Genomic DNA, 25,502 nt, shown 5'->3' with positions numbered 1-25,502 from the left:
GATTTCGGGATATTTAAGAGCTGGTTCTGCACCTGGAAAGGATTCACAGGAGAAAGGGTCTGATTCAAAGCCCACTGAAGTCAACTTAAATGCTCCCATTAACTTCAATGGGCTTTTGGCTCAGGCCCTGAAAGAGAAGTCTCCTGCAGAGTGAACATTTAATTTAGACTCTCTCTCATTTTGACTGTGATTTCCACCAGGATTCCTTCTGTTTCCATCACTTTCCACAAGCTATTGGCTCTTTTTTATTTTTTTTCCCCAGTATTCTAGAGAATGGGAAGAGCTTTCAATCTTTGTGTTTTAGGGGCAGTGGCAAGCACAGAAGTGAAGCAGAAACTACAAGAGTTCCTGTTGAGTAAATCAGCAACAAAAGACTCTCCAACTAATGGGAAGAATCATTCCACGAGCCGCCATCCCAAGCTCTGGTACACGTATGTTCTGTGTTAAGCTGTTTGCATGCCTCACCGATATACTTGCTAAGGGTGGGCACCCGGATTCCTCCCCAACAGGAATATTGAGAACCTGTCTCCAGGCCAAAGTAAAAATTCACCCAAGAACATTAATAAAGAAACAAAAGAAAAACACTTCTCACTGAACATAGTAGTATTGAGAGTCTGTACTCCAAGTGATGTACTTAGAGCTTTTCAAAACAAAGTGGTTTCATTTCACAGGAGTTTGTATTTTTGTTCCTATTTCAGGTCCCAAGTGCTTCACTTTGAATTTCACATTCAAACCATCCCCTATCAAACTCAAAGCAGAGCTCAGCCAAAACTGTCACATTTGGAGACAGAATATGTGAATGCATCCGTTTTCCACCCACACCCATAATTTTCCCAGGTTCACTCAAAAGCTGACTCAGGCTGGCTAAAAAGCTTGTGAACCTGGGCCAAGTTTAGTGTTTATAATGATGCTAGGCAATTTTTGTCTGGCTTTAGACCTGGTTATGGAAGTTTGCTGTGGCCTTGTGGTTCACCTGCTCATGGAGAACATGCATAACAGATTGATAGACTCCAGGTGAGCCATCCCATTTCCAGAAAGGGGAGCTGATGTAATTTGAGGATCTAGGAGACGTGGAGATTTCTTTTCAATTTTTCTGAAGTTGTAACCTCTGCTGCTATATCATTTATATAAAATCTCAAGAGATCTTGGCAATCTGACCTATTTTTCCATTGGGAATGGCTTTGTGCTTGAGTCACTCAGATTAAGACTCAGACAATGAAACAGCCTCCTTTTAGCCTCAGGTATAATGCAAAGCCATGATATTGTAGATGAAGTTAACAGATACTGTGGAATGCTGCTCTCCGGTCCAATGTGTGGGATTTTAGAAATAACTCTCTAGCATATTGAGAAGTGGTAAGAGATCTCTTAGCTTTTTTCACCATTCTTTTTGAGGTCGTTGGCCCTAGGTATCCAAGAATACACACTGATCCCGGAGAGAAACCATGAGGATGAGGTTCTCGGGTTACTGAGATAGTGCAATGCAATGGCTAAGGATTTACACTCATTCTTCTGGTCCACTTTTTTTCACTATTTCAGTCCAGTCTTTTCTGCCATCCTTATCATAGCAGTTGTATCAATATAAAACAACCCTGCAAACAGGATAATGGACATGTTTCCAAAGACTTCAACACCATTCCTGAGTCTGCCTGGATAGAGAGAAATATATGCAGCATGCTGGTGTCACCTCCTTAGAGACCTGAGGAGCAAACTCAAGATTCCTACCAAGATAGTCTGTTGTGCAATCTACCAAGACACCTAGATGTCCCTTGATTAAACATTTTGATCTGGTGTTTGTTCTTTTTAAACAGTTATTAAAGGTTTCCCTCTGGGGTTTTCACTGTATTGTACAGTTTGAGAATCCTGGTAACATGTTTTAATGTGTAATTACATTGTTTCCAATGGCAGTACTGTACTTGTGCTATATAATGTGCACTATTCTACTAACGACATAAAATTTCTGGCCCAGCAGCCAAGAGGGAAATCTGAAGTTAAGGTCTTCAGATAAGCAGGAACTAGGAAAGCTGTAGGGATAGAATTCTCAACTTCCCAAGGGAAGGAAGCACTTCATTTTTCACATTAGCAATTCCCTTTGACAAAGGCATGTAATATGCAGTGTTGTTGTAGCTGTGTCAGTCCCAGGATATTAGAGAGACAAGGTGGGTGAGGTAATATTTTTTTTATTGGACTAACTTCTGTTGGTGAGAGAGACAAGCTTTCAAGCTTCCACATAGCTTACACAGAGCTCTTCTTTGGGTCACCTGAAGAGCTTTCTGTAAGCTCAAAAGATTGTCTCTCTCACCAACAGTAGTTGGTCCAACAAAGGATATTACCTCACCCACCTTGTCTCTCTAAAAGCATGTAATGTCATTGATGGGCCCTGCTACTTCAGAGAGAGTTGCTGCAACAGGCCTGTAAAAGAGGTCAGGAGTAAAATGGGTAGATATGAGGTTCCAAGAAGGGCCCCACAAGAAAAAAGCTCTGTAAATTAAGTTGTCCTTGAGCCAGATGATGCAATTCCCTTGGGTATTTATGGTTGGAAAGAGCTGCCCACAATTTTTCTTGCATTGCCCATGTGTCAGAAAGAGCTCTCCAATATGGGACTTCACTGCTGAAACTAACTTTACGTGCTGCAAAGTATTGCAGTTATGAAGTTTCATTTGCTGCCCAAACTAAAGACAAGGTTTTGCTTTCTCACTTACAACTCCTGGCAAACTCATCTATATTTTTCCAGGGGAGTAACACCTCCTCTTCAAAATATTGGGTAATTGCCCTACAAAAAATGACAACTCCATAGTAAAGGCCACTTTTAATTTATATTTTTATTTAATAAACAGGAATCAAATGGCTTTGCTTCAGCTGGTACATCTTAAAAAAAACCAACAACCTAAAATGTTCAATTCCCCAATCTGGTACAGATCCTGTCTGTGGGCCAACATGACTCTTATCCTTTGTGACTTTTATGATAAGTGCAAAAATGGCATTCTTGGGAATCCTGAGCAGTTCCATAACTTACTGTAAAAGTGAAATTGGTTACATGAGCCTGTGGTTTGTGCACACTTGGAGGAGTAAGCACATAAACACAGCTGAGACATGTGGACAACATGTGTAGACGGTTACTGCTGGTCACCTCACTTACTGCTAAGTCGTGACCTCTCTGTGTCTGCTTCAGGGCTGCCCACCATACCTCACTGGATCAAAGCTCTCCACCCCTGAGTGGGGCCTCTCCGTCATACAAATACACTTTACCAGGAGCACAGGATGCCAAGGATGATTTTCCACTTCGAAAAACTGGTGAGTCAGAGAAGTTTGTTCTAATCCCCTACCCCACAATTCCGCCTCACTTGGTTGTTAATCAGGCTGTCACTTAGCAAGGTATATATCATAACCTGCAAAGCCTATTCAGCCGCATGATTCATTGGAAAGGTTCAAAGGTGCTAACTGTATAGTTTTCCAATTTAGATTGAACCTGTGGTGTCAAGAACCAGTATTTCCCAATGTTTGCAGCTAGTACAGTCCTGATATATGTACTTGTTAATATTTCACAATATATGGGGAACTGGTGCAGTATTATTAATAAATCTAATATTAATTCTGGGTTTAATTTGACAATCATGGCTCTCTCTCTCCTTCTCACATACGGTATATACTGCATTTACATTAAGGTCTTCAGAGTTCTTTTTCTTTTGGGAGGAGGTAGATAATTATTATATCAGACCATTTTCTTTGGCTGGTTGCCAAGGTTAAATATATCTATTTTAAAATCCTTCAATGTGAAATGCTTTAGAAGAAAGTGTTCACTTAGAAAACAAGCTTTAGCTGAACCTCTTTTCCTGACAATACGTGAACTGTAGACTTGACTTTGTCTACTACACCATAGAGCGTGTTAAGGGGCTGGTGGTGGAGACTTGGTGCCCCTTTCCTCAGGTTGTTGGTGTGGTGACTGGCATCCAAGAATGCCGGGAGACACTAAGGGGGTGAGGGAGAAGAGAGAAGAAAACATTAGATCCCTTGTTGCATGTGGCTGCTGTTGAGTGATATAGTTACATTCTGAGAGAAAGTCTACCCCCCTGCTGTGCTAACTGCCTTTGAATGTGCTTCAATCACTGGGAGATTGAAAACTAACTGCAGAACTGGTACTGACATAGAAGAGAAGTGGCATTTGAAACCAGTAAGCATCCAGAAAGAAAATCCAATCTACATCTAATTCTTCAGGACAGACACTCAGCTCATGTTATATCCCCTAATGTTTTCACAAGAATAGTTTAGTGCTTGTTTTTGTAAAGAATGAAAAACAAACTGCTAATTTATTCTGTCTGAATTATTCAGTCTGCTTTTGGTACACCATGGTGGCAATATAAGGATCCTATAAAAAGCTTGCTCAGGCTATTCTGTCATAATAAGCCCTTATGCAGTTTTTTGCTTAACGGCCTTGTACAAGATGTATTTTCCATGCCAACAGGCTATATGTTTACATTTGTTTGGAAAACAAAATAATACAGTCTGCACCTTCTAAAATGCCGTGAATTTTCCTGCATTTTGAAAATGCAGGTTTTAATTTTCCTTCAGTTTTTACATATTTTAAATAGTATGATTGATATTTATGATGTGTCAGACTGTTGATCTGTAAAACAAAACATTTTCAAACACTGTAACAGTAAAGTTCTTGTGCAGCTGTTAATACTTTTATATCTCTGTGGGGGTTTCAAAATATTCCTTAATTCAATTCCCATTGTCTGTATAAGAGGACTATAATATAATTAAATGCAGATGTTTTCCATACATTATTCCAAATATTTGGGCATGCAGTGCATCAGTTACAAATAGAACTCATAAGTATATGACTCTTTAAAAAAATACACACAACCTAAATAGACAAATAATGATATGATATATTCATTAGCGTAGCAGTTTTTTTGTCACTTCAGTGTTATTTGATACTTTTACTTAAATATTCTACTATGTAAACAGAGATGATACGTTCAGTATGTCATTTCTTAGGGAAAGAACTGTATTTGATAGCTCTATATATCTGTTAATATAGCAACTCTTACAAATATCTTGTTTGCCTATTAAATCACTCCCAGTAGCAGAAGAGTCTTAATTTAAGCCTTCAGCAACAGCTCCACAAAGGTTCCAATGATTGTTCCCCGGGTTCAGAGTAAAATCAACAGGAACTGGAACAACGCAAGTCAAATGACCCCAAACTGATCTGGGTGGCTATAGGGCCATCCCTTAGGCAGAGGGGACATTGTGGAGCCTGTGTCATCCTCATGGGACCATATCAGACAAAGATGTCCCAGGAACATTCATATATATAGACAGGCTCTCTGCCTGCAGAAATCTGACCTTTGCCACCAGGGTGAACCTTTTTTTCCCTTTTCCTGGGGCTATGAATGCTTATTGCCACTGGCTTCTAGCAAAATTCTGTGATTCTGAACCTGCATGCAGTCAGCAATTGCTATGAAAATGAACCTTTACGTTCTGTTGAACATTAAGAAAGGGATACCTAAAACCCAAATTAAGGGTTAGTTTTTAATAATAGTTCTGATTTGTTTCCCAAGTTCTTATTGATGTTCTTAACATAAAGTCAAGAGGTGTCTTTCTCTTCTCTACATTTACATGGTGCCCTCAAAGGATACTTTTGATTATATTTAGTTAGTTTAGATTCAGCATATAGGAATGAGAAGCAAAGCTGAATAATGCTATCCCAACAGCTAAACTGTGAACAAGAAACACAGTATTAGGAAAAAAACATACGTAAGTCATGAGGTTTTCCTTCTTTTTATTTCAGCAGACTGTTTCCCCAACCTTCCCTTCCCTATCCCACCATTGTCATCCTAGGGAAATGAGGTCTTGCTACTAAATATGTTCAATTGTATTCAAAGGTCAGACTGTAAAAGGGAGAATGACCCTACTCAAATTCTGCCTACAAGACACAAAAATCCAGAATAACTGGATATTGTAGCTAATTAGTTAGGAGTCTTGATATTTACGTGCTTATCATTAGATTCCAGAGTAATTACACCACTGCAGTGACTGTGAGCCCATGTATTGTTCATCCCCCAGAAGGTGTAGAGGGACCTGTGTGTAGTAAACGTGGTGCAGTTCTAGTGCACAGGGCTTTGACACTAGTTTTGGGGCTTTAGGCCAAGGATTGCAGCTCCTTGCACAGCAGCATTCACATTTGTTGTCTAGATGAGAGCCATTTGGTGCTGAACTCCATAATTCTCTGTATGTCTAACTGGGAAGACGTTATCTTTAGACTAGGCTCCTTGAAAATGAATATGTAACAAACTGGATGAGTTTCATGGGGGAAGAATTGTTCTCTAACAAAACAAAACTTACTTTTCACCTTGTTGAAACAATACAAAAATGTTGTGGCATAAAGCCAGAATGTTTGCATTTTCTTGGAACTGTAACATTTCACTTTCTATGCTCTAGTATTGATGCAAACCAGCAAAAGCCAGTAAATTCCAAATGAAGATTAGCCCTCTGTTTTAACTAAAGCCATGTGCCTTTTTAAAACATTGCTTATAGATGGAGCCTCTGCCTTCATTTTGCATTATTTCTTGGCGTTCGTTGAAAGAAATTCCAGAGGACATCACCATGGGTTGGAGTCCTAATCTGGCAATCAAAAAACTAGACTTTTGAATACCTTTTATATTGCAACATTCTAATAGCAGCTTCTTATCCTCTCTGCATGTTAATTTCATATTTAAATTGTGTGTTGCTCTTATAAACTGTTAGTTATGGTGCTATCCTTGAAATTGTTACTGAGGGTAATGTTTTCATTTTGCTAGAGTTATAGATAGTCTGTATTTCACCTGAGTACTAGCTAGGGCTAACGACTAACGTTTTGGAGGTTATTTTCCTCACACTGAGCATAAATTGCAAGTTAATAGCTGTACTGCAGTGGTTTTCAACCTGTGGTCCACATACCCCTGGGGGTCCGCAAACTATGTCTAAGGGGTCCATGAAAGGTTGTTGTTACCACAGAACAATGGTTTTCAACCTGTGGTCCACAGGCCCCTGGGCATCTGTAGACTACCATATGTCTAAGGTTTCCAAAGGGGTCCACACCTCCATTCAATATTTTTTAGGGGTCTGCAAATGAAAGAAGGTTGAAAACTACTGCACAACAGCACAAATACCTGAAGCAGACATTGAAAACCAGTGCTGCTGATCAACACTTCTATTTCTGTAAGGAGCTGTCTAGATTCTGTGTCTTTAGTGCCTTACTTTGTTAGTGGACTTAACTGCAAACTTTCATCTGTGGTTTAGTACTATCTAAGAACGTTTGCGGCTTACTAGCCAAATATTGGAAGTGTGTACAAATGAAACTCAGAACAGTATATTTAGTTAAAGCAGCAAAGAATCCTGTGGCACCTTATAGACTAACAGACGTTTTGGAGCATGAGCTTTTGTGGGTGAATACCCACTTTGTCGGATGCATTCAACCACGAAAGCTCATGCTCCAAAACGTCTGTTAGTCTGTAAGGTGCCACAGGATTCTTTGCTGCTTTTACAGATCCAGACTAACACGGCTACCCCTCTGATACTATATTTAGTTAGTAATAGCACAAGGTGCTGTTTTGATGCTGTTGTATTATTTCACACTGGAAAATAAAAACTTAGGCCTGGTCTACACTAGGCGTTTAAATCGGTTTTAGGAGCATAAAACCGATTTAACGCCAAAACCGTCCACACTAGGAGGCACCTTATATCGATTTTAATGGCTCTTTAAACCGGTTTCTGTACTCCTCCCTAACGAGAGGAGTAACGCTAGTATCGGTATTAACATATCGGATTAGGGTTAGTGTGGACGCTGATCGACGGTATTGGCCTCCGGGAGCTATCCCACAGTGCACCAGTGACCGCTCTGGACCGCAATCTGAACTCGGATGCAGTGGTCAGGTAAACAGGAAAAGCCCCGCGAACTTTTGAATATTTCCTGTTTGCCCAGCGTGGAGCTCCGATCAGCACGGGTGGCGATGCAGTCCGAAATCAAAATAAAAAAAAGAGCTCCCGCATGGACCATGCGGATGTGATCGCTGTAAGGGCAGGCAAATCCGTTCTATCCGTTCTATCAGCGCTCCGTTACAGAAGATGAAATTCAGAATCCTTTTTTAAAAATCTCCAGACAGACGCCAGAGCAGGGACTCAGCGCACTGCAGCGTGACAAGCGTAACGGAAAGCCAAAGAATCAAATGGATGCGCATGGACTGGAGGACTGAAGCTATCCCACAGTTCCTGCAGCCTCCTAAAATTATTTGCATTCTTGGCTGAGCTCCAAATGCTTCTAGGGTCAAACACAGTGTCTGCGGGTCAGGGCATAGCTTGGCAATCTACTCACCCACCCCCCACCCACCCCCAGAAGCGAAAGGTAAAACAATCCTCTGACTCTTACATGTCACCCTATCTTTACTGAATGCTGCAGATAGACGCGATAGTGCAGCACTCAACACCAACATCCTTGCTCCCCCCCGTCATGGGCGGCTGATGGTACAATACGATGGAAATCCATCCTCATCATCAGCATAAGCTGATCGTGCAAAAAGATGGAAATCCATCCTCATCATCAGCCTCAGCTGATGGTACAAAAGGACTGGTAACCGTCCTCGTCATCAGCCTATTGGCCCTAATTTTTTCTGGTGGATGGATGGTGCAATATGGCTGGTAACCATCCTCATCATAGCAACAGGGGGCTGAGCTCCATCAGCCCCCACCCTTCATGTGTAAAGAAAAGATTCAGTTGCCCCTGGACTAGCAGTGGGATGCTGGGCTTCTCTCCTACACACTGCTTAATGTCCTGTCTGGACTATCATAGCAGCTGGAGGCTGCCTTCCACTCATTTCTCACTAACAAGTCAGTGTGTCTTATTCCTGCATTCTTTATTAATTCATCACACAAGTGGGGGGACAATGCTACGGTAGCCAAGAAAGGCTGGGGGAAGAACGGAATCAACAGGTGGGGTTGTTACAGGAGCACCCCCTGTGAATAGCATACAGATAATAATTTCTGCGGGCTCTGACACAGAGCAGGTGGTTCTCTAGCACACTTGCCTATATTAGGCAGCACTGATTCTATTTTTTTATACCAAAAAGGAGGGATTGACTCAGGGAGTCATTCCCAATTTTTGCTTTTGCGCCCCTGGCTGATCGGCCAGGGGCACTTATGACAGCAGCCAATGGTACAAAACGATGGAAGGTACAATATGGCTAGTAACCACTCTTGGCTTTTGCGCCCCTGGCTGATTGACCAGGGGCACTAGCAGCAAATGGTACAAAAGGACTGGTAGCCATGATCATCCTCAGTTCCAATTTATGGAAGGGTTTGGATGGTGCAATATGGCTAGTAACCATCTCTGCTGTCATGCAAAAGCAAAAGCATGCTTCTGTGTAGCGCTGCTGAATCGCCTCTGTGAGCGGCATCTAGTACACATACGGTGAGAGTCACAAACGGCAAAAAAACTCCATGATTGCCATGCTATGGCATCTGCCAGGGCAATCCAGGGGAAAAAGGCGCGAAATGCTTGTCTGCCGTTGCTTTCCCAGACGAAGGAGTGACTGACGACATTTACCCAGAACCACCCGCGACAATGATTTTTGCCCCATCAGGCACTGGGATCTCAACCCGGAAGTTCCAAGGGGCGGGGGAGGCTGCGGGAACTATGGGATAGCTAGGGAATAGCTACCCACAGTGCAACGCTCCAGAAATCGACGCTAGCCTCGGACCATGGACGCACACCACCGATTTAATGTGTTTAGTGTGGCCGCGCGCACTCGATTTTATAAAATCTGTTTTACAAAACCGGTTTATGCAAATTCGGAATAGTCCCGTAGTGTAGACGTACCCTTAGAGTAAGCAAAGAGTTCATTTGTGGTAAAGGAGAGGAGAGGTGTGCTGTGTACAGTGAAGCTCCAAACACAATAACAGTGGGACCACACTGGACTAGCCTGATTAGGCAGCATACTAACAACACAGTCTTAGCAGGTAACCTGGCTTTATTGTGGTGAGGTAGAAGATTCTTGTATCAGAACTCAGCAAATGTATTTTTTAAGAAAGTAATTAAACTTGTTCCTTACTGTGGTTTCTTCTATGCTTAGGGATTCATTAATCTATAGGAGTGACTGCAATTGAGAAGAAAAACTTTTTGTATGAGAAAGTCTTTCTCTCCCTCTCCTTCCTGACTCCCACCCCCACCTCATTCTGCCTCTGTCTACATTTTCTAGGAAAACACCCCCCTGTGAAGTAATAGTATATGAAAAGACTGTATTTGTAGGTTTCTTCTGGGTCTCCTAATTGCAGATCTTTCATTTAAAAAGTCTAGAAAGTGCCCAAATCTTCAATTACCAGATTTCCAGAAGGGAGTTATTTTCAGGTTCTTTGGGCATATACATACACTTTTAGAGGTTAGGACAGTGTATACCATTATTAAATGGCAAGGGCATATTTGTTTTTAAAACAGTGAAAATACAGCAAAGAAAACATACTTCTCCTTATTTGTGATCTGACATTGAGGTGCTGAGAATCCAGGGCTCCCTGAAACTGGTTGCCAAATTTAGTAGACACTCTTGAGAATTTTTCCCTAACTGATTTGCCCAGGGAGACACAGGAAATCTTTGGCAGAGCTGGTAATAAAAGTCAAATCTCCTGATTCCCAGGCCATTTGCTTCAAGACTCTTCTTCTCCTGTAACAGCTAATTACTAGGTGGAATTTTTAGCCTTGTTAAAGTTTCTATTGATAAGTTTGGAGGGCATAATTAGTAATAATAGGTTTGAGAAACAGAGGAGACTTTCACTTTTGATTAAAGAATGAATCTGAAGCAAACTGATGTTAACAGCTTCTTCCGGATTTATATAATGAACAGGCTAGAGGAAAGTTGCAATCAATTTGTACTGGAGCCCAATAGCTCTGAAGAAATATAATACTGTTGCAATCTACTTGGTACTATTAATGTTCTGTAGCTACCTGAGTTAGAGTTGTAAATGTTGTGTTGCTGCAGTTTAGGCCGAGTAAAAAGTAAATCACTGCAAAATAATCTAACGCAAAAATAGCAATATGATAAAATAAACCTAAAGACAGCATCACAGAAAGGACCTGCCCTATTAGGATTTGATCCATACTTCAAGTCCAGCAGGATGAAACCCTTAGTTCATCCCTCTGTCTGCGGGACATTCTTTGTAATGTATTTTATTCGTACACTCTACTTTTCAGTGTGTCAAACAAAAGGGTTCCCTTTAAATGACTATTCTAGCTCACTTTCAGGATGCCCCCCCCACCTCTGGCCAGTACATTTTAAATGCAAATCTTCTTTTCTTAGTTTAGTCCCATTAGTTGTAGTTACAGCACCTTGTATTACACTAAATAATTCCTCTGCCTCCTTAGTGGATAGATGATTACTGTGTCCCCAATTAGTCATCATTTAGCCAAGCTATGCAAAGTTAGTCCCTTACTGTCTTCTTAATGCTCCCTTTGTCTCCTTCATTTTCTGGGTTGTGAGTGCTGCAGAGTTTTATGATGATTGGATGGTAAGTCTTATGAATAGAGGCTGGCTTGGATATTACTTCAGTGATTTTAAGTGATTGAGTTGATAGGAAATACACATGAGAAACTTGTATTCTCAGCTAACAATGTATTTTGAGTGATATCTAATTTAAGCTCTGATACAGGATCAACACTTATGCTTACCTTTAATCACATAGCCACTGATGCCAACTGGACTTCTCATGAATAAAATTAGCACAGCTATAAGCGTCAGCAAGATCAGGTCCTTAAATTTGTAAGTTCCTCTGCAAAGAAAACTGTGTTACCACATCTCTAAAGACCCATATGTATAGATGGCAATATATTTAGAATCATTTCTTCTTACATCAGTCCTCCCAGCCCTGTTGTCATACTCTTCTCTGAGCTCACTCTAATTTGTTTCCTAAGTAGAAAACAAATAGTCAAAACTGCACCCTATGTATTTTACATTTGTGCAGTGTTTAATATGATACATGCTGATTTTGTTACACAGAAAGCTTTCCAAAAATGAACATGCTTTGCAGAAGACACTGGGCCCCTTTGCTCTACTCAGGCAAAGATCCCTTTGAAGCCAAGGGGAACCTGGCTTGAGTATGGGTGTAGAATAGATCACATAATACATACATATAGGTGAAGATTTTCCAATGCGCCTTAGGGATGTAAGAGCACAAATCCCATGGAAGGTGAGTGAAACTTGAGCTCCTAAATCTTTTGGGGGCTTTTGAAAATCTCTCCCCTACAAATAAGAGAGTTCCCAGAGAGTCAAAATATGAGGGTGAAATACTGACAAGATTAAAGTCAATGGCAAAGATCCACTTGATTTCAATGGAGCCGGGATTTCACCACTACTGTACCAGTGGCAGGGAAAAGTTGAAAACTGGGGAAAACAAATCAAAGCATATAGAAAGGTGACAAAAGAGAGAGAGGTGAATACTGGAAGTCACATGACATCAGCCCATCCAAAATAGAATATGTTGGTTAGTAAAGATTATACTTCTCTAAGCTCCTACAAAACATAGTTTCAATAAAAATCTGTTCAAACCCACAACTCTAATTAAAGGTTTTAGCTGCCAAATAACATGTTCTAGCTAAAGCCAAATAAGTATTACAGAGTTGTTCATGAATAACGGCACAAGCTTTATACTTTGCTGTTGATTTTCTCATGGGAAAGTAATATAAATGAGAGTGATACCTCCCTGTTGGATTTAACTGTTAGAAATGCAAAGCATGCTGAAATTGTACATAATTCTCTTCCAAAGGAAAGGAAATAGCATTTCAATGCTTTTCCTCAGTGTCTCGTTGAGTTATGGTGGTGTACAATTATTCCAGTTAAATTACTCTACCAGATGGAAGGTTACATTGTATATTTAGCTAATTAAGTTTTAGGGGACTGGAATTATATCCCAGAACAAAAAGAGCATATCTGAAAGTAAACTTGTTTTAATTAAGTTCATTGTGGATGTGCAGTATCTATGCCTAATTAAGAGTTTAAACAGGTGGTTTTCTCCCCCCCCCACCTTGATTAACATGAGAGTTCCTTTTACAAAATCAGCCTTCATACCTACAGAATCATAGGAGCTATTAAAACATGTGTTTAACAAATATTCAGGGCCAAATTCAGCCTCCACTGACTTCAATGGAGTTGCACGTTCTTATACCAGAGCTGAATTTGCCCCAGAGTTATCCATGCTGAAATCAAGACATATTGCTTTTTGTGTTTAGTTTTCTTGGCATCAGGTACTGTTATAGCAAAGTCTCTACATGCTGACATCCCGCTTTACCTTTGCACAACTCTAAGCAGTATGCCTAGATAGTGTAGACCTCCCGAGCTTTCATCTACTGAGGAAATTAATGTCCTTTTAAATTCGGGGAGAAGGTGGTGATGTTTAATCCTGGGCTTCTGCAGGCTAGTGAAATACAGTGTTGTAGTTGTTGCCGGCCATCAGATGAGTTATCACTGTTGGATTTTTTCCGAGATTAAAATCCCTGGGATTTAATCATCATATTAAATAACTCCTTCTTGTGTGGGGACTAGAGGACGTGAGCATGAATATTCTGCAGTCTACAGATCAAGCATCAAAGGGTCAAATTGTGGCCCTGCAAAAGCTTGGAGTGCCGGGGTAACGGGATTAGCTCTGGCACTTCTGCAATGGAGAGAGTCATTTTTCTTGTGTAAAGTATAATGACTCTATGGATGTTAGGAGAGAGTGCAATGGGGAGTGGGACTAGCTAGTTACACCCACAGAAAGGGTAGCTTTGTGTAGTTTCCCAGCTAGCACTGTTGGGTATACTGGGGTGGAAGTGGGGATGATGCTAATTCAATGCAGGGATATCTCCTCTAAACCAAGTACTGCCAGCCATGAGCCTGAGCCGACCCCTAACTAACCAAATGAGGGCTGTCCCTCACACAGGTGTACTGAGAGGTAACTGAGGGTACGTCTACACTACGGGACTATTCCGAATTTGCATAAACCGGTTTTGTAAAACAGAATTTATAAAATCGGGTGGAGCGCGGCCACACTAAACACATTAAATCGGTGGTGTGCGTCCACGGTCCGAGGCTAGCGTCGATTTCTGGAGCGTTGCACTGTGGGTAGCTATTCCCTAGCTATCCCATAGTTCCCGCAGCCTCCCCCGCCCCTTGGCATTTCCGGGTTGAGATCCCAGTGCCTGATGGGGCAAAAATCATTTTCGCGGGTGGTTCTGGGTACAGCCTCACCCCTCCCTCCCTCCCTGACAGCGGCAGACAACCGTTTCGCGCCTTTTTTGCTTGGTGAACCGTGCAGACGCCATAGCACAGCAAGCATGGACCCTGCTCAGCTCCATACCGCAATCGTGGATGTTTTAAACACCTCGCGCACTCTCGTGCAGTATATGCTGAACCAGGACCTTCGAACCGAGGCGAGTAAGAGGCGGATACGGCAGCGCGGCGATGACAGTGATGAGGACGTGGACACAGAATTATCTCAAACCGCGGGCCCCGGCGCTTTGGAGATCCTGATGGTAATGGGGCAGATTCTATCCATTGAACGCCGATTTTGGGCCCGGGAAACAAGCACTGACTGGTGGGACCACATTGTGTTGCAGGTGTGGGACGATTCCCAGTGGCTGCGAAACTTTCGCATGCGTAAGGGCACTTTCATGGAACTTTGTGACTTGCTTGCCCCTGCCCTGAAACGCCATAATACCAAGATGAGAGCAGCCCTCACAGTAGAGAAGCGAGTGGCGATAGCCCTGTGGAAGCTTGCAACGCCAGACAGCTACCGGTCAGTCGGGAATCAATTTGGAGTTGGAAAATCTACTGTGGGGGCTGCTGTGATGCAAGTAGCCAAAGCAATCACTAAGCTGCTGCTACGAAAGGTTGTGACTCTGGGAAACGTGCAGGCCATAGTGGATGGCTTTGCTGCAATGGGATTCCCTAACTGTGGGGGGGCGATAGATGGAACCCATATCCCTATCTTGGCACCGCAGCACCAGGGCACCCAGTACGTAAACCGGAAGGGGTACTTTTCAATGGTGCTGCAAGCACTGGTGGATCACAAGGGACGTTTCACAAACATCCACGCGGGATGGCCAGGGAGGGTTCATGACGCTCGCGTATTCAGAAGCACTACTCTGTTTAAACGGCTGCAGCAAGGGACTTACTTCCCAGACCAGAAAATAACAGTTGGGGATGTTGAAATGCCTGTCGTTATCCTGGGGGACCCAGCCTACCCCTTGATGCCATGGCTCATGAAGCCATACACAGGCAGCCTGGACAGTGGTCAGGATCTGTTCAATTACAGGCTGAGCAAGTGCAGAATGGTGGTGGAATGTGCATTTGGCCGTTTAAAGGCGCGCTGGCGCACATTACTGACTCGCTCAGACCTCAGCCAAACCAATGTCCCCTATGTTATTGCTGCTTGCTGTATTCTCCACAATCTCTGTGAGAGTAAGGGGGAGACCTTTATGGCGGGGTGGGAGGCTGAGGCAAATCACCTGGCCGCTGATTACGCGCAGCCAGACACCAGGGAGATTAGAAGAGCACACCAGGAAGCGGTGCGCATCAGAGAAGCTTTGAAAACGAGCTTAATCAATGGCCAGGGTACAGTGTGACTGCTGTGTTTGTTGATGAACACCCAACCCCCTTGATTGACTCAGTCCCTGTAAGCAACTCCCCCTCCCCCTTCGAGTACAGCTTACTTATGCAAATAAAGTCACTCTCATTTAAAAAGCATGAATTCTTTATTGATTCATTATAAAAAGAGGGAGAGAAGTAAGGGTGTGCTTTGGGAGGAGGAAAGGAGGGATGGAGAAGGCCATTAAAAAAAAATTCAGAGTAACGGCATCCTTCTGGTTGGGCTGTCCACGGGGGTGGAGTGGGCGGGTGCACGGAGCCTCCCCCCACGCGTTCTTACACGTCTGGGTGAGGAGGCTAAGGAACATGGTGAGGGGGGAGGGTGGTTATACAGGGGCTGCAGCGGCACTCTGTGATCCTGCTGCCGTTCCTGAAGCTCCACAAGACGCCGGAGCATGTCAGTTTGATCACGCAGCAGCCCCAGAGTTGCATCCCGCCACCGCTGATCTTCCTGCCGCCACCGCTGATTTTCCTGCCGGTCTTCCTGCCGCCACTTCTCATCTCGGTTGTCCCTCCTGTCCTCACGTTCATCCCTCCTGTCCTCACGTTCACTGGCCTCTTTCCTGTAATTTGAAACCACGTCCTTCCACTCATTCAGATGAGCTCTTTCATTGCGTGTAACTTCCATAATATCCGAGAACATCTCATCTCGCGTCTTCTTTTTCCTCCGCCTTATCTGTGCTAGCCTTTGGGATGGAGGAGGGACGCTTGAAAAATTTGCAGCTGCATGAGGGAGATAAATATTTAGAAAGATACATTTTACAGAACAATGGTTATACTCTTTCACAGTGAAAAGCACTATTCACGTTACATAGCACATGTGATTTCCCTACAAGGTCGCATTTTTCATCTTAATAGTGACTGCTTGCATCTCTGGGGTTACAGATCTCAGACACAGGTCCAGGCATCAGGATTCAGCTTGCATGCGGCCATGGTAAGCCACTGTCTCAGTGATTTACCCCTCCCCCCCCCAACGCATGGCTAATACCACGCTAGCTCCCTGCTAATCAACAACCTTCCCCCTCCCCCCCACCCACTGCTTGTCCGGTAGCTTGGGGAAGATCGCCTCGCCGGTGACCACACAGAAAAGATCATCGGCATTTCACTCCTCCCCTCCCCCCGCTTCGCTACGTGCAGGAAAGTGTTTTTTTTAAGCTGCTGCATTCCACGAACCCAGTAGAAAAATGGCCACCCCCCTTACTTAAATTCCTGATTTTTAACCAGGTTATCCTGAACGATATCACTTTGCTGAGGATAACAGAACAAGATAAAGAGCGGATGCTTCTTGAATGCCAGCAGTCACCGGGACCATACGCTGCTATGCTTTGCCACACAATGATACCTGATTACTTGCTACATGCATGGCATGGTAAAGTGTCCTACCATGGTGGGCGGAACAAGGATGCCTTGCCCAGAAACCTTCTGCAAAGGCTTCTGGAGTACCTACAGGAGCGCTTCATCGAGATGTCCCTGGAGGATTTCCTCTCAATCCCCGGACATGTTAACAAACTTTTCTAAGTAACTATACTGTCTGCGAATGCATCCCAAGTCCTCAGGGCAAATCAATCATTAAAAAAGGCTTGCTTAAAAAACACTGTTTGCTATTTGCAAAGGTACACTCACCAGAGCTCCCTTCCAGGGCGTCATTCTCTGGAATAGTTGCTTGTGAGGGCTGGGAGCAGGGTAATTCCGTCAGGGTGATAAAAAGCTCCTGGCTGCTGGGGGTCACGGAGTGCTGTGTGCTCTCTGCGAGGTCTTCCTCTTCTTCTTCCTCTTCATCTTCCCCGTCTGCATAATCCTCAGACATGGCAGAGATTACAACCCCCACCTCGGAATCCACGGTCAGGGGTGGGGTACTTGTGGCGCAGCCCCCTAAAATTGCATGCAGCTCAGCATAGAAGCGGCATGTTTTTCGACCTGCCCCGGACCTTCCGTTTGCTTCTTTGGTTTTCTGGTAGGCTTGTCTGAGCTCCTTAACTTTCACTCTGCACTGCACGGAGTCCCTGCTGTGGCCTTTAGCCGTCATAGCCTTAGAAATTCTTTCAAATACTTTTTCATTTCGTCTTTTGGAACGCAGTTCTGTTAGCACTGAATCCTCTCCCCATATAGCGATCAGATCCAGTACCTCCCGAGCGGTCCATGCTGGGGCTCTTTTTCGATTCTCAGGAGACTGCATTGTTAACTGTGCTGATGAGCTGTGCGTGGTCACCTGTGATGATGAGCTCTCCACGCTGTCGAAGCAGGAAATGAATTTCAAAAGTTCGCGGGGCTTTTCCTGTCTACCTGGCCAGTGCATCCGAGTTGAGAATGCTGTCCAGAGCGGTCAGTGGTGCACTGTGGGATAGCTCCCGGAGGCCAATACCGTCGATTGCGGCCACACTAACCCTATTCCGATATGTTAATACCGATATTAGCGCTACTCCTCTCGTCGGGCAGGAGTACAGAAACCGATTTAAAGAGCCATTAAAATCGATATAAGGTGCCTCCTAGTGTGGACGGTTGTGGCGTTAAATCGGTTTTACGCTCCTAAAACCGATTTAAATGCCTAGTGTAGACCAGGCCTGACTTGCTGCACCTTTTTCCTCCCATAATGTTAAAGTGGGGTCTAAATTTCTAAATTTGAGGGGTAAGGGAGTGGGGAAGTTCACTATGAAGTTTTAATGACTCCCCTCCTCCCTCATATTCCAAGACTGTTTTTTTATTTACCTATTATTCCTCTGTTTCTTATAGCAGAAAGGCTATAAATAAATTATAAATAATCTGGCTTTCCCTGTGATGCCACGGGAAAATTCAGGATAAGCCATTAAGTCATAGAATCACACCATAACGTAATATAACAAACTTTTCTGTAGGCTAACACCAAAATTATGGGTCTGATCAGGGAAACACTTCATGCACATAGTTCTTATTGAAATTGACTTTTATTGGAGGCCAGTACATGGAGTGGTTACATACCAACTTATGTGAAAGCAATGGGAACAAATAGCTCCGTTGCATAAATTACATAATGTACATAAGCCATGAGCTGAAATATATCCAAATTATGAGTGGTATGGAGAAGGAAGAAAGAGACACCTCAGCTTTGGCAAGGGCATTTAATAACCTGGAGCTAGGTATGCAAATGCCTAAGACTCCAGCAAACCCAAAACACAATGTGGTCTATGCATCCTACATAATATGTATTAAAGCTCTATAGGTAAAATCCAGGCCCCATTGAAGTCAATGTGAATTTTGTCAAGGCAGATGCAGGGCCCAGATCTGGCATATACATACATGCCAAGAGCTCCCCATAAGAAGAATTTTCTTCTGGCAGCTGGAAGCCAGAATCCATTGCCTTTGCTTCCCAAGTGACACAAAGAGGCCAAATGTCAATAGAGAATCCAAACCAGTGTTCATCATTTGCTCCATCTCCCTAGATTTAAAAGGCACCTAATTCTCTGCAAGAGGATATGGTACAATATAAAATATATATACCTAAATCAGCAAAGACTTCATTAGGCAAGCTTAATGCTTCCTGGGATGGCCAATGAACCAGGTTTTACATTAATATGTAGACTACGAAGAAAAACAGGGAGGGAGATTCTAAAATGCATGGTAGGAATTTACAAAAGGGCTTGAGGGAAGATTTCAGTTCTGAACCTTCTTTAGGCTATAGATGAAAAACAACTAACCTTGTTAAATCTGCTTCCATAGCCTGAAGGAAGCTAAAGGGCTGAAATATCCCCTCTAATCGAATTAGCTGTTTTTAACATGTGTTTCACTAACCCTGTTTTTTTATTTAGGGGTTGGATATTTACCTTAGCCTGAGTAAATAAAGCATTTTACCTTTTACAAAACTAAAATAAAGCAAAGGGCTAAAAGGTTTCACATGTGATCAACATTCCCTTTAAACCAAGCGGCTGATCAGGAAACAGTTTCTGTGTATGCTGAAAACAGATTAGGTGATGCAAGCCAGAAAAATAAAGCATCTTCATCCTTCACCACAGTACGTGACGCTCTAGCCTTGTTGGGACCACCCAACAGTCAGGCCCATCCGAATGGATGTTCTGTGTAGTTCTTGGAAACACTTTAGAGGAAATAGTGCAAATGGCTTTCTCTCTCATAAATCTAACTTCAACCTGAAATGACATTTTAAAATACCAGAATTAAAGAGCCAGTGAACTTTTAGTATAATGTGCTGGCATTTTGCAGAGTGCCAGCCATAAGAGATGCCCATAGTATCCAAAGAATTAACTCCCCATTACCGAATTGTGTTGGAAAGTGACGTTCTAAGCACAGAGATCACTTAGTGAATCAAAGGGTTGGGAGAACTAAATGGCACATATTGGCCTTTAATAAATACAAATATTCTGAGGTGGCTGAAGAGGCTGGGGCAGCTTAAAATAGCAGCAGCCAGAAACCACCAAACAGAACAGTGAGTATTTATGCCTCTCCCAGAAGCTAGTGCATCCTGGGATGAAGTTGAGACCCTCACACACCTCCAGTAAAGTAAGGGCCACTGGCAGCTCTCCAGCAAGCCATTGACGGAGCAGGAAGCTCAAAACCGGCAACCCTGCTCTCTGAACTCCTTTCCCTCAGCTCTCTGCCATCTTTGGAAGGGTCCTGGACATCCCAGAATCTTCGGGGGGGAGCCCACAATAGCATCAACTACCCTTCTCGCTAATAGAGGTGTGGTACTCTTCTGCTCTCTATGCTGTCTAGGTTATTGGGAAGGACTTGGGAGCTTCTGGTCCCTCCTACTTCAGAGATGTTTGTGTGTGAGTGCATTTATCCTGAGCCCTCTTTCCACCCTGCCTGCCCAGACTCTTGGGGAGCAAATATGCTCCTCTTTCTTCAGCTGTCTTCACTGGAATGGCATGCTGATGAGGTGAGATGAGGCACTCGCCTTAGCCACAGACTCTTGGCATGGCACAGGTACTCTTCCCTCGACTGCCTTTATTGGGGAAGTGTGTATGTGTGTTCTTCCCAGCCTCTCCCCCAGATCCTTTGGGGACAGAAAGCGACAAATATGCTTTCCCCCAGTAGTTTTCAGATTGCTGCTCTTTGAAATAGCAGCGGTCCCCTGTCTTAAGCAGCCTTGGTTTCCCCAAGTATTGCTGTGGCTGCCCCACCCATATTGATGTACAAACATACCTAAGTTAGGATGCAGGCTCAGGCTTCTGTCTGTGGAAACAAAGAATTAGGAGAGGAATTGGGGGCTCTCAGTATCCAAAATGATCTATATTTTTAAAAGACTGTCCATTTATCTTCCCTGACCTTCACTTTTATAGAATGTACCACAGTTACTTTATCCCCTTTTTATTTAGATATTTTAAATCACTCTTTTTTAGGGATGAGAGTATATTACAACCAGTCTTGTATTATGTTAAGGTTTCCTTTTTATTTCTGTAATTGACTGGTAAATTGTACCAGTCTAAAGCATCATCCTACTTATTGAAAATCAGCCTTTGAAAATGTTATTGCCTTTATTGATACTTCTAAGATATAACACTGTAAGCTTAAAAACAATTTAAATGATTAGTAATACAACTACTAGTCATTTCAGCAATTTAATTTTTTGTCAATGCAATATAATATATTATGTTAATACCACATAATATATTCAAATCAACTTAAAATGTGATCCTCCAGGCCCCAAATAAAACGGCCATCTGTAACCGAAAATAAACAGAAAATACCAACCAGCAATTAAAATTATTAAATAGTATGCTAATTCTTTATTTTTGTCGTATTTCTCTTTGTGGACTTAAACACATCACAACATTCCTTATTATTATTTCTCTAAATGAACTCAGGAATAGTGATTTTAGCATGAGCTATAGGGAACAAATTGACATTCTTACATAGGATGCAACAAATCTTGGAAACATACAGAAGTTGCTGCCTGTTGAATTTTAAAAAAATTAAACAGTCACTATTGTCAAATTTAGTGTCACTACTTCTGCTTCCCTATGGTTTTCTAAAACCAGCCTATGAGCTAATAAAAGGAAATGCTTTCACTATAGATCCATCCTAAGCCTTGACAAAAACTCACTTTCTGCTCCTCAGGTTTCCTATATATGGGTTTAGCCTCAAGATGAGGACCAGCTCACTATACCCCCTATCCCATCCCCCATTTCCTGCCTAGGTTCATTAAATGCTGATTTGAAATTGGCACATACTCTTCTGATACAAAAGTACTACTGTTTTCCAGGCATCATCAGAAAGCAGTGTACTATTATCTGTTAAACACCCTTCATTTATAAGGCTTTTCCCCTTTAATGTTAGGTGTTTTTATTCCTCCAACAGGATTCTTAAATATCTGAGTATGTTTAATTAAAGAAATAGTCAAGATAATCCTAGCCAAGAAATCTCAGCCTTGTTTGCACACTGGGGAGTGATCCAGTCTTTGGACTGCATTCTGGAATGCCAGTATCTGTAAATTGCAAGTAATTAAGAACACTGTAATATGTGACATGATTTCAGTGTATTACTTTTCTGTCTCCCATGCTTATGTTACATCATCACACTACTCATGAGAGACTGGAGCTACTTGGGATGTCATACAGTTGAGTAAGAGGGGTGATCTCAGTGAAATCATCTGTACTTATGTACAGTGTCATATTTTCTTTCTAATGTCAACATTAGGCTTGTTGCTCTTTGCTGCAGTACTGTCTCCCTACAGGTCACTGGCTACCTAAGTGTGAACTATTGTATGTCTCACCTAACCATTAAGGAAATTTCAACTTGCCCTAGAGAGCAACTTGAAACCGTGTAAGGGGTGGGTGTCACAAAGTTTTAACCTACCCAGGGGCGGCTCTAGCCATTTCACTGCCCCAAGCATGGTGGCACGCTGCGAGGGGCGCTCTGTCGGTTGCCGGTCCCGCGGACATGCCTGCGGAGGGTCCGCTGGTCCTGCGGCTCCGGTGGACCTCCCGCAGGCGTGCCTGCGGATGCTCCACCGGAGCCGCGAGACCAGCAGACCCTCCGCAGGCACGCCTGCGGGAGGTCCACCGGAGCCGCCTGCAGCCCTCCCGGGACCGGCAGAGTGCCCTCCGCGGCATGCCGCCCCAAGCACGTGCTTGGCGTGCTGGGGTCTGGAGCCGCCCCTAAACCTACCATTTGGTTGAGTCCACCCCATTGCGACTGGCTTCCTTGCTAATGGTTCCTTGCTAATGGCTATAGCAGGGGTAGTAACATCATCTTCTGCAATAGCACTCAACAACCACCTACCTCAAAATTCCAAAAATTCATTCTGATGTAACCCACCCTTCTTCCTCTAGGACCCTTCTTCCTCTAGGACCTGCCTCTCTCAAGGAACTAGAGCACTCTTGCTATTGCTCTCAGCTGACCTCCTGAGTTGCCTATAATTCTTACGTCCTGGTTTAAATTAAAAATAATGTGTTGCGTGATTTCTTGGTGTAGCCCATTTAGAGTAGATTGGAGAAGTAATATCGAATGAGGTCCTTATGGTCAGCATTTCAGTAGACACTAAGCAAACTGATAGCAATGGGATGCTAAACTGCCAACATTACTGAAATGGCCTATAACATTTTAGACCTGAACACACACTGCAAATGAGAGTTGCATGTGCAGAATGATTCTCCAGTGCATTGACACTCCACCAACTGTCTACCGCCAACCTTTTCTTTTTGCTTCCTTTTATCTAAAGCAAATTTGAATGATACATTTTCCCTTCCTTAAATTGGGGAGATACCAGCAACACTAGCACAAAGGGCTAGATCCACAAATGGAGTTAGGTGTTTCGACTCCTACCTGCCCTTCTGCCCAGTAGAATTCACAGCCCCAAACTGGGTGCCCAGGCTCCATGCATTGTATGGGAAGAGTTAGGCACCTAAGAAAGGGATTCACAGAAGCCAGCAAGGAAGCCACCTAAACTAGCCAGGAATGTGGGAGATCTGTTTTCAAATCCCTGCTCTGGAGCAGGGACTTGAATTCAGGGCCTGCCACTTCCCAGGAGAGTGCCCAAATCACCAGGCTGTTGCGTATTCAGAGATGAGTCTTTCAATCTCTCTTGTTGAAGCTGTTCCACTTTATATAAATAATTAAATATCCCCAGTAGTTAGGGGAACTCATATGGGATGTGGGAAAGGCAAGTTCAAGGCATTGCTCCAATGAATAGCTAATTATTTATACCAAGTGGAACATCTTAAAAGGGAGAGATTGAGAAACTCACCCTAAAATATTCACTAGAATGGTCATTAGGGCACACACTTGGGATCTGGGTTCAAATTCCTGCTCCAAATCAGGCAGGTGGGAGTTCAGATCTAGGTTCCCACAGCCCAGGATTGTGCTCTAACCACTGAGCTGTTGGGTATAATGGGAAATACACAGCCAGCCCCACAAAGTCTCATACCCAGCTGTCTGTTGTGAGGGTTAAGTGGGGCTCAGAGCATTCCTACCAGACTGGGCCCTGCATGTGAGACAGGCAGGGGAATACCTAGTTTGAGAATCCTGCCATCGCTTAGGAATGAGCGAGGCACCAAATGACTCAGCAGTGTCTGAAATTAGGTGGTTTTGCACATGCCTACTTGCAGAAACTTAGGTGCCTAGGGGACTTTAGTGGCAGAAATGTAGGCACCCACAGGCTAGGCAGCAAGATAGTGAAGGTTTTGTGAATACCAGGGGCACCTAAATGTTGGCATTAGGTGCCTAAAGAGGCATGTAGGCACCTAAGTCCCTTTGTGGATCTAGCTCAAAGTGCTGTGCTGACTGGCCATGCAAAAGCTTGATGGAGCTGAGAACCAGATGCAAATTTCTTTACAAGCTATGAGCTAGATTCATCTCTGGTTTATGCTGGCTTCTTAGTCAGCGTAATCCCACTTCTGCATCTGCCACCAGGGATGCTATGGAGTCTCTAAGAGAAACTTAAGTTGTCCTATCCCTGTATAGCTTCCCCAATGAAGGGCAGTTGTGGAAACACCTCCTGCCCTGATTTAGGGATGCATCCTCCTTGGCTTGTAAGGGACTGCTGGTTCAGGAAGGTGGAATTTGCGCCATCCTGTACCAGCCAGGCTGAATCTAGCTGTAGACCTTACTTAATGGGACTACTCATGTGCTTAAAGTTAGGCACATGCTTAAATACCATGCTGAATCAGGGTCTTAATGTGTCAGTGAAGCACTATATGGAGTCATAAAAGTCTTTTTTGATTGATGATGGAGCATAGCAAAGGTTACTTCTAAGAACCAATAGTTAAACCATTTTACCACATACTCATTTAAAACCTATTAGTGAATAATTTTAATACTTCTTTAGCATCTTTATCCAAGGATCTCCAAGCACTTTATAAACATTAATTAAATAAAGGGACAATGAAATGTTAAAAATTATATCGTATATTTTTGAAAAATCCTTATATGAATTACTAATAAAAAAGCTTGAATATCAGAAGTGAAATAATGTAAACATATAATTTACTTTTCCCTATTTTTGCTTTTAGTTTACTTGTTTGCATTTCACTCAGTTTAAACAATGAAAATTTTAATTCTATAAATCATTTATATTAATATTGAACTATGATAAACCTTTTTTAAGAACAAAACCTATATTTGGAGTCTAAACTACCTGACAGTATCTCTTTAATGCTTTCAAAACAGCTGATAGATGCCTGATGTTACAATCATTTGATACCAGAATAAACTGAGACCTGTAGAGATTGGGGGTGAAATCCTTACCTGTTGAAGTCAATGACCATTTTGTCATGACTTCAGCAGGGCTAGGATTTTACCCTGTGGACTTCTCCAAGGTAACCGACCAAATTGATATCTCAGCCAGGATTAGAACCCAGGACTGTTTCCTCAACCCTATACTCTAACCATCAGCCCTGTAGTAAAATTTGAGTTTTCACCTCTTATCAT

The 25,502-nt window shown here is 42.9% G+C and overlaps 1 protein-coding gene across 1 annotated transcript in view; it reads left to right on the top strand.

The window, feature by feature from the left end:
• HDAC9 (histone deacetylase 9) overlaps positions 1-25,502 on the top strand; it is a 659,352-nt gene that overhangs the window by 375,470 nt on the left and 258,380 nt on the right. Inside the window, exons 8-9 of the mRNA XM_045006744.1 lie at positions 305-431; positions 3,170-3,291. Of these exons, the coding sequence (XP_044862679.1) occupies positions 305-431; positions 3,170-3,291 (249 nt within the window). The remainder of the gene's footprint in view (positions 1-304; positions 432-3,169; positions 3,292-25,502) is intronic.

Source organism: Mauremys mutica, chromosome 2 (genome assembly GCF_020497125.1).
Source record: "Mauremys mutica isolate MM-2020 ecotype Southern chromosome 2, ASM2049712v1, whole genome shotgun sequence".
In the NCBI taxonomy this organism is placed as follows: Eukaryota; Metazoa; Chordata; order Testudines; family Geoemydidae; genus Mauremys; species Mauremys mutica.
Note: the sequence above shows the minus strand (reverse complement) of the source record. Positions and strands in the feature narration are given on the sequence as shown.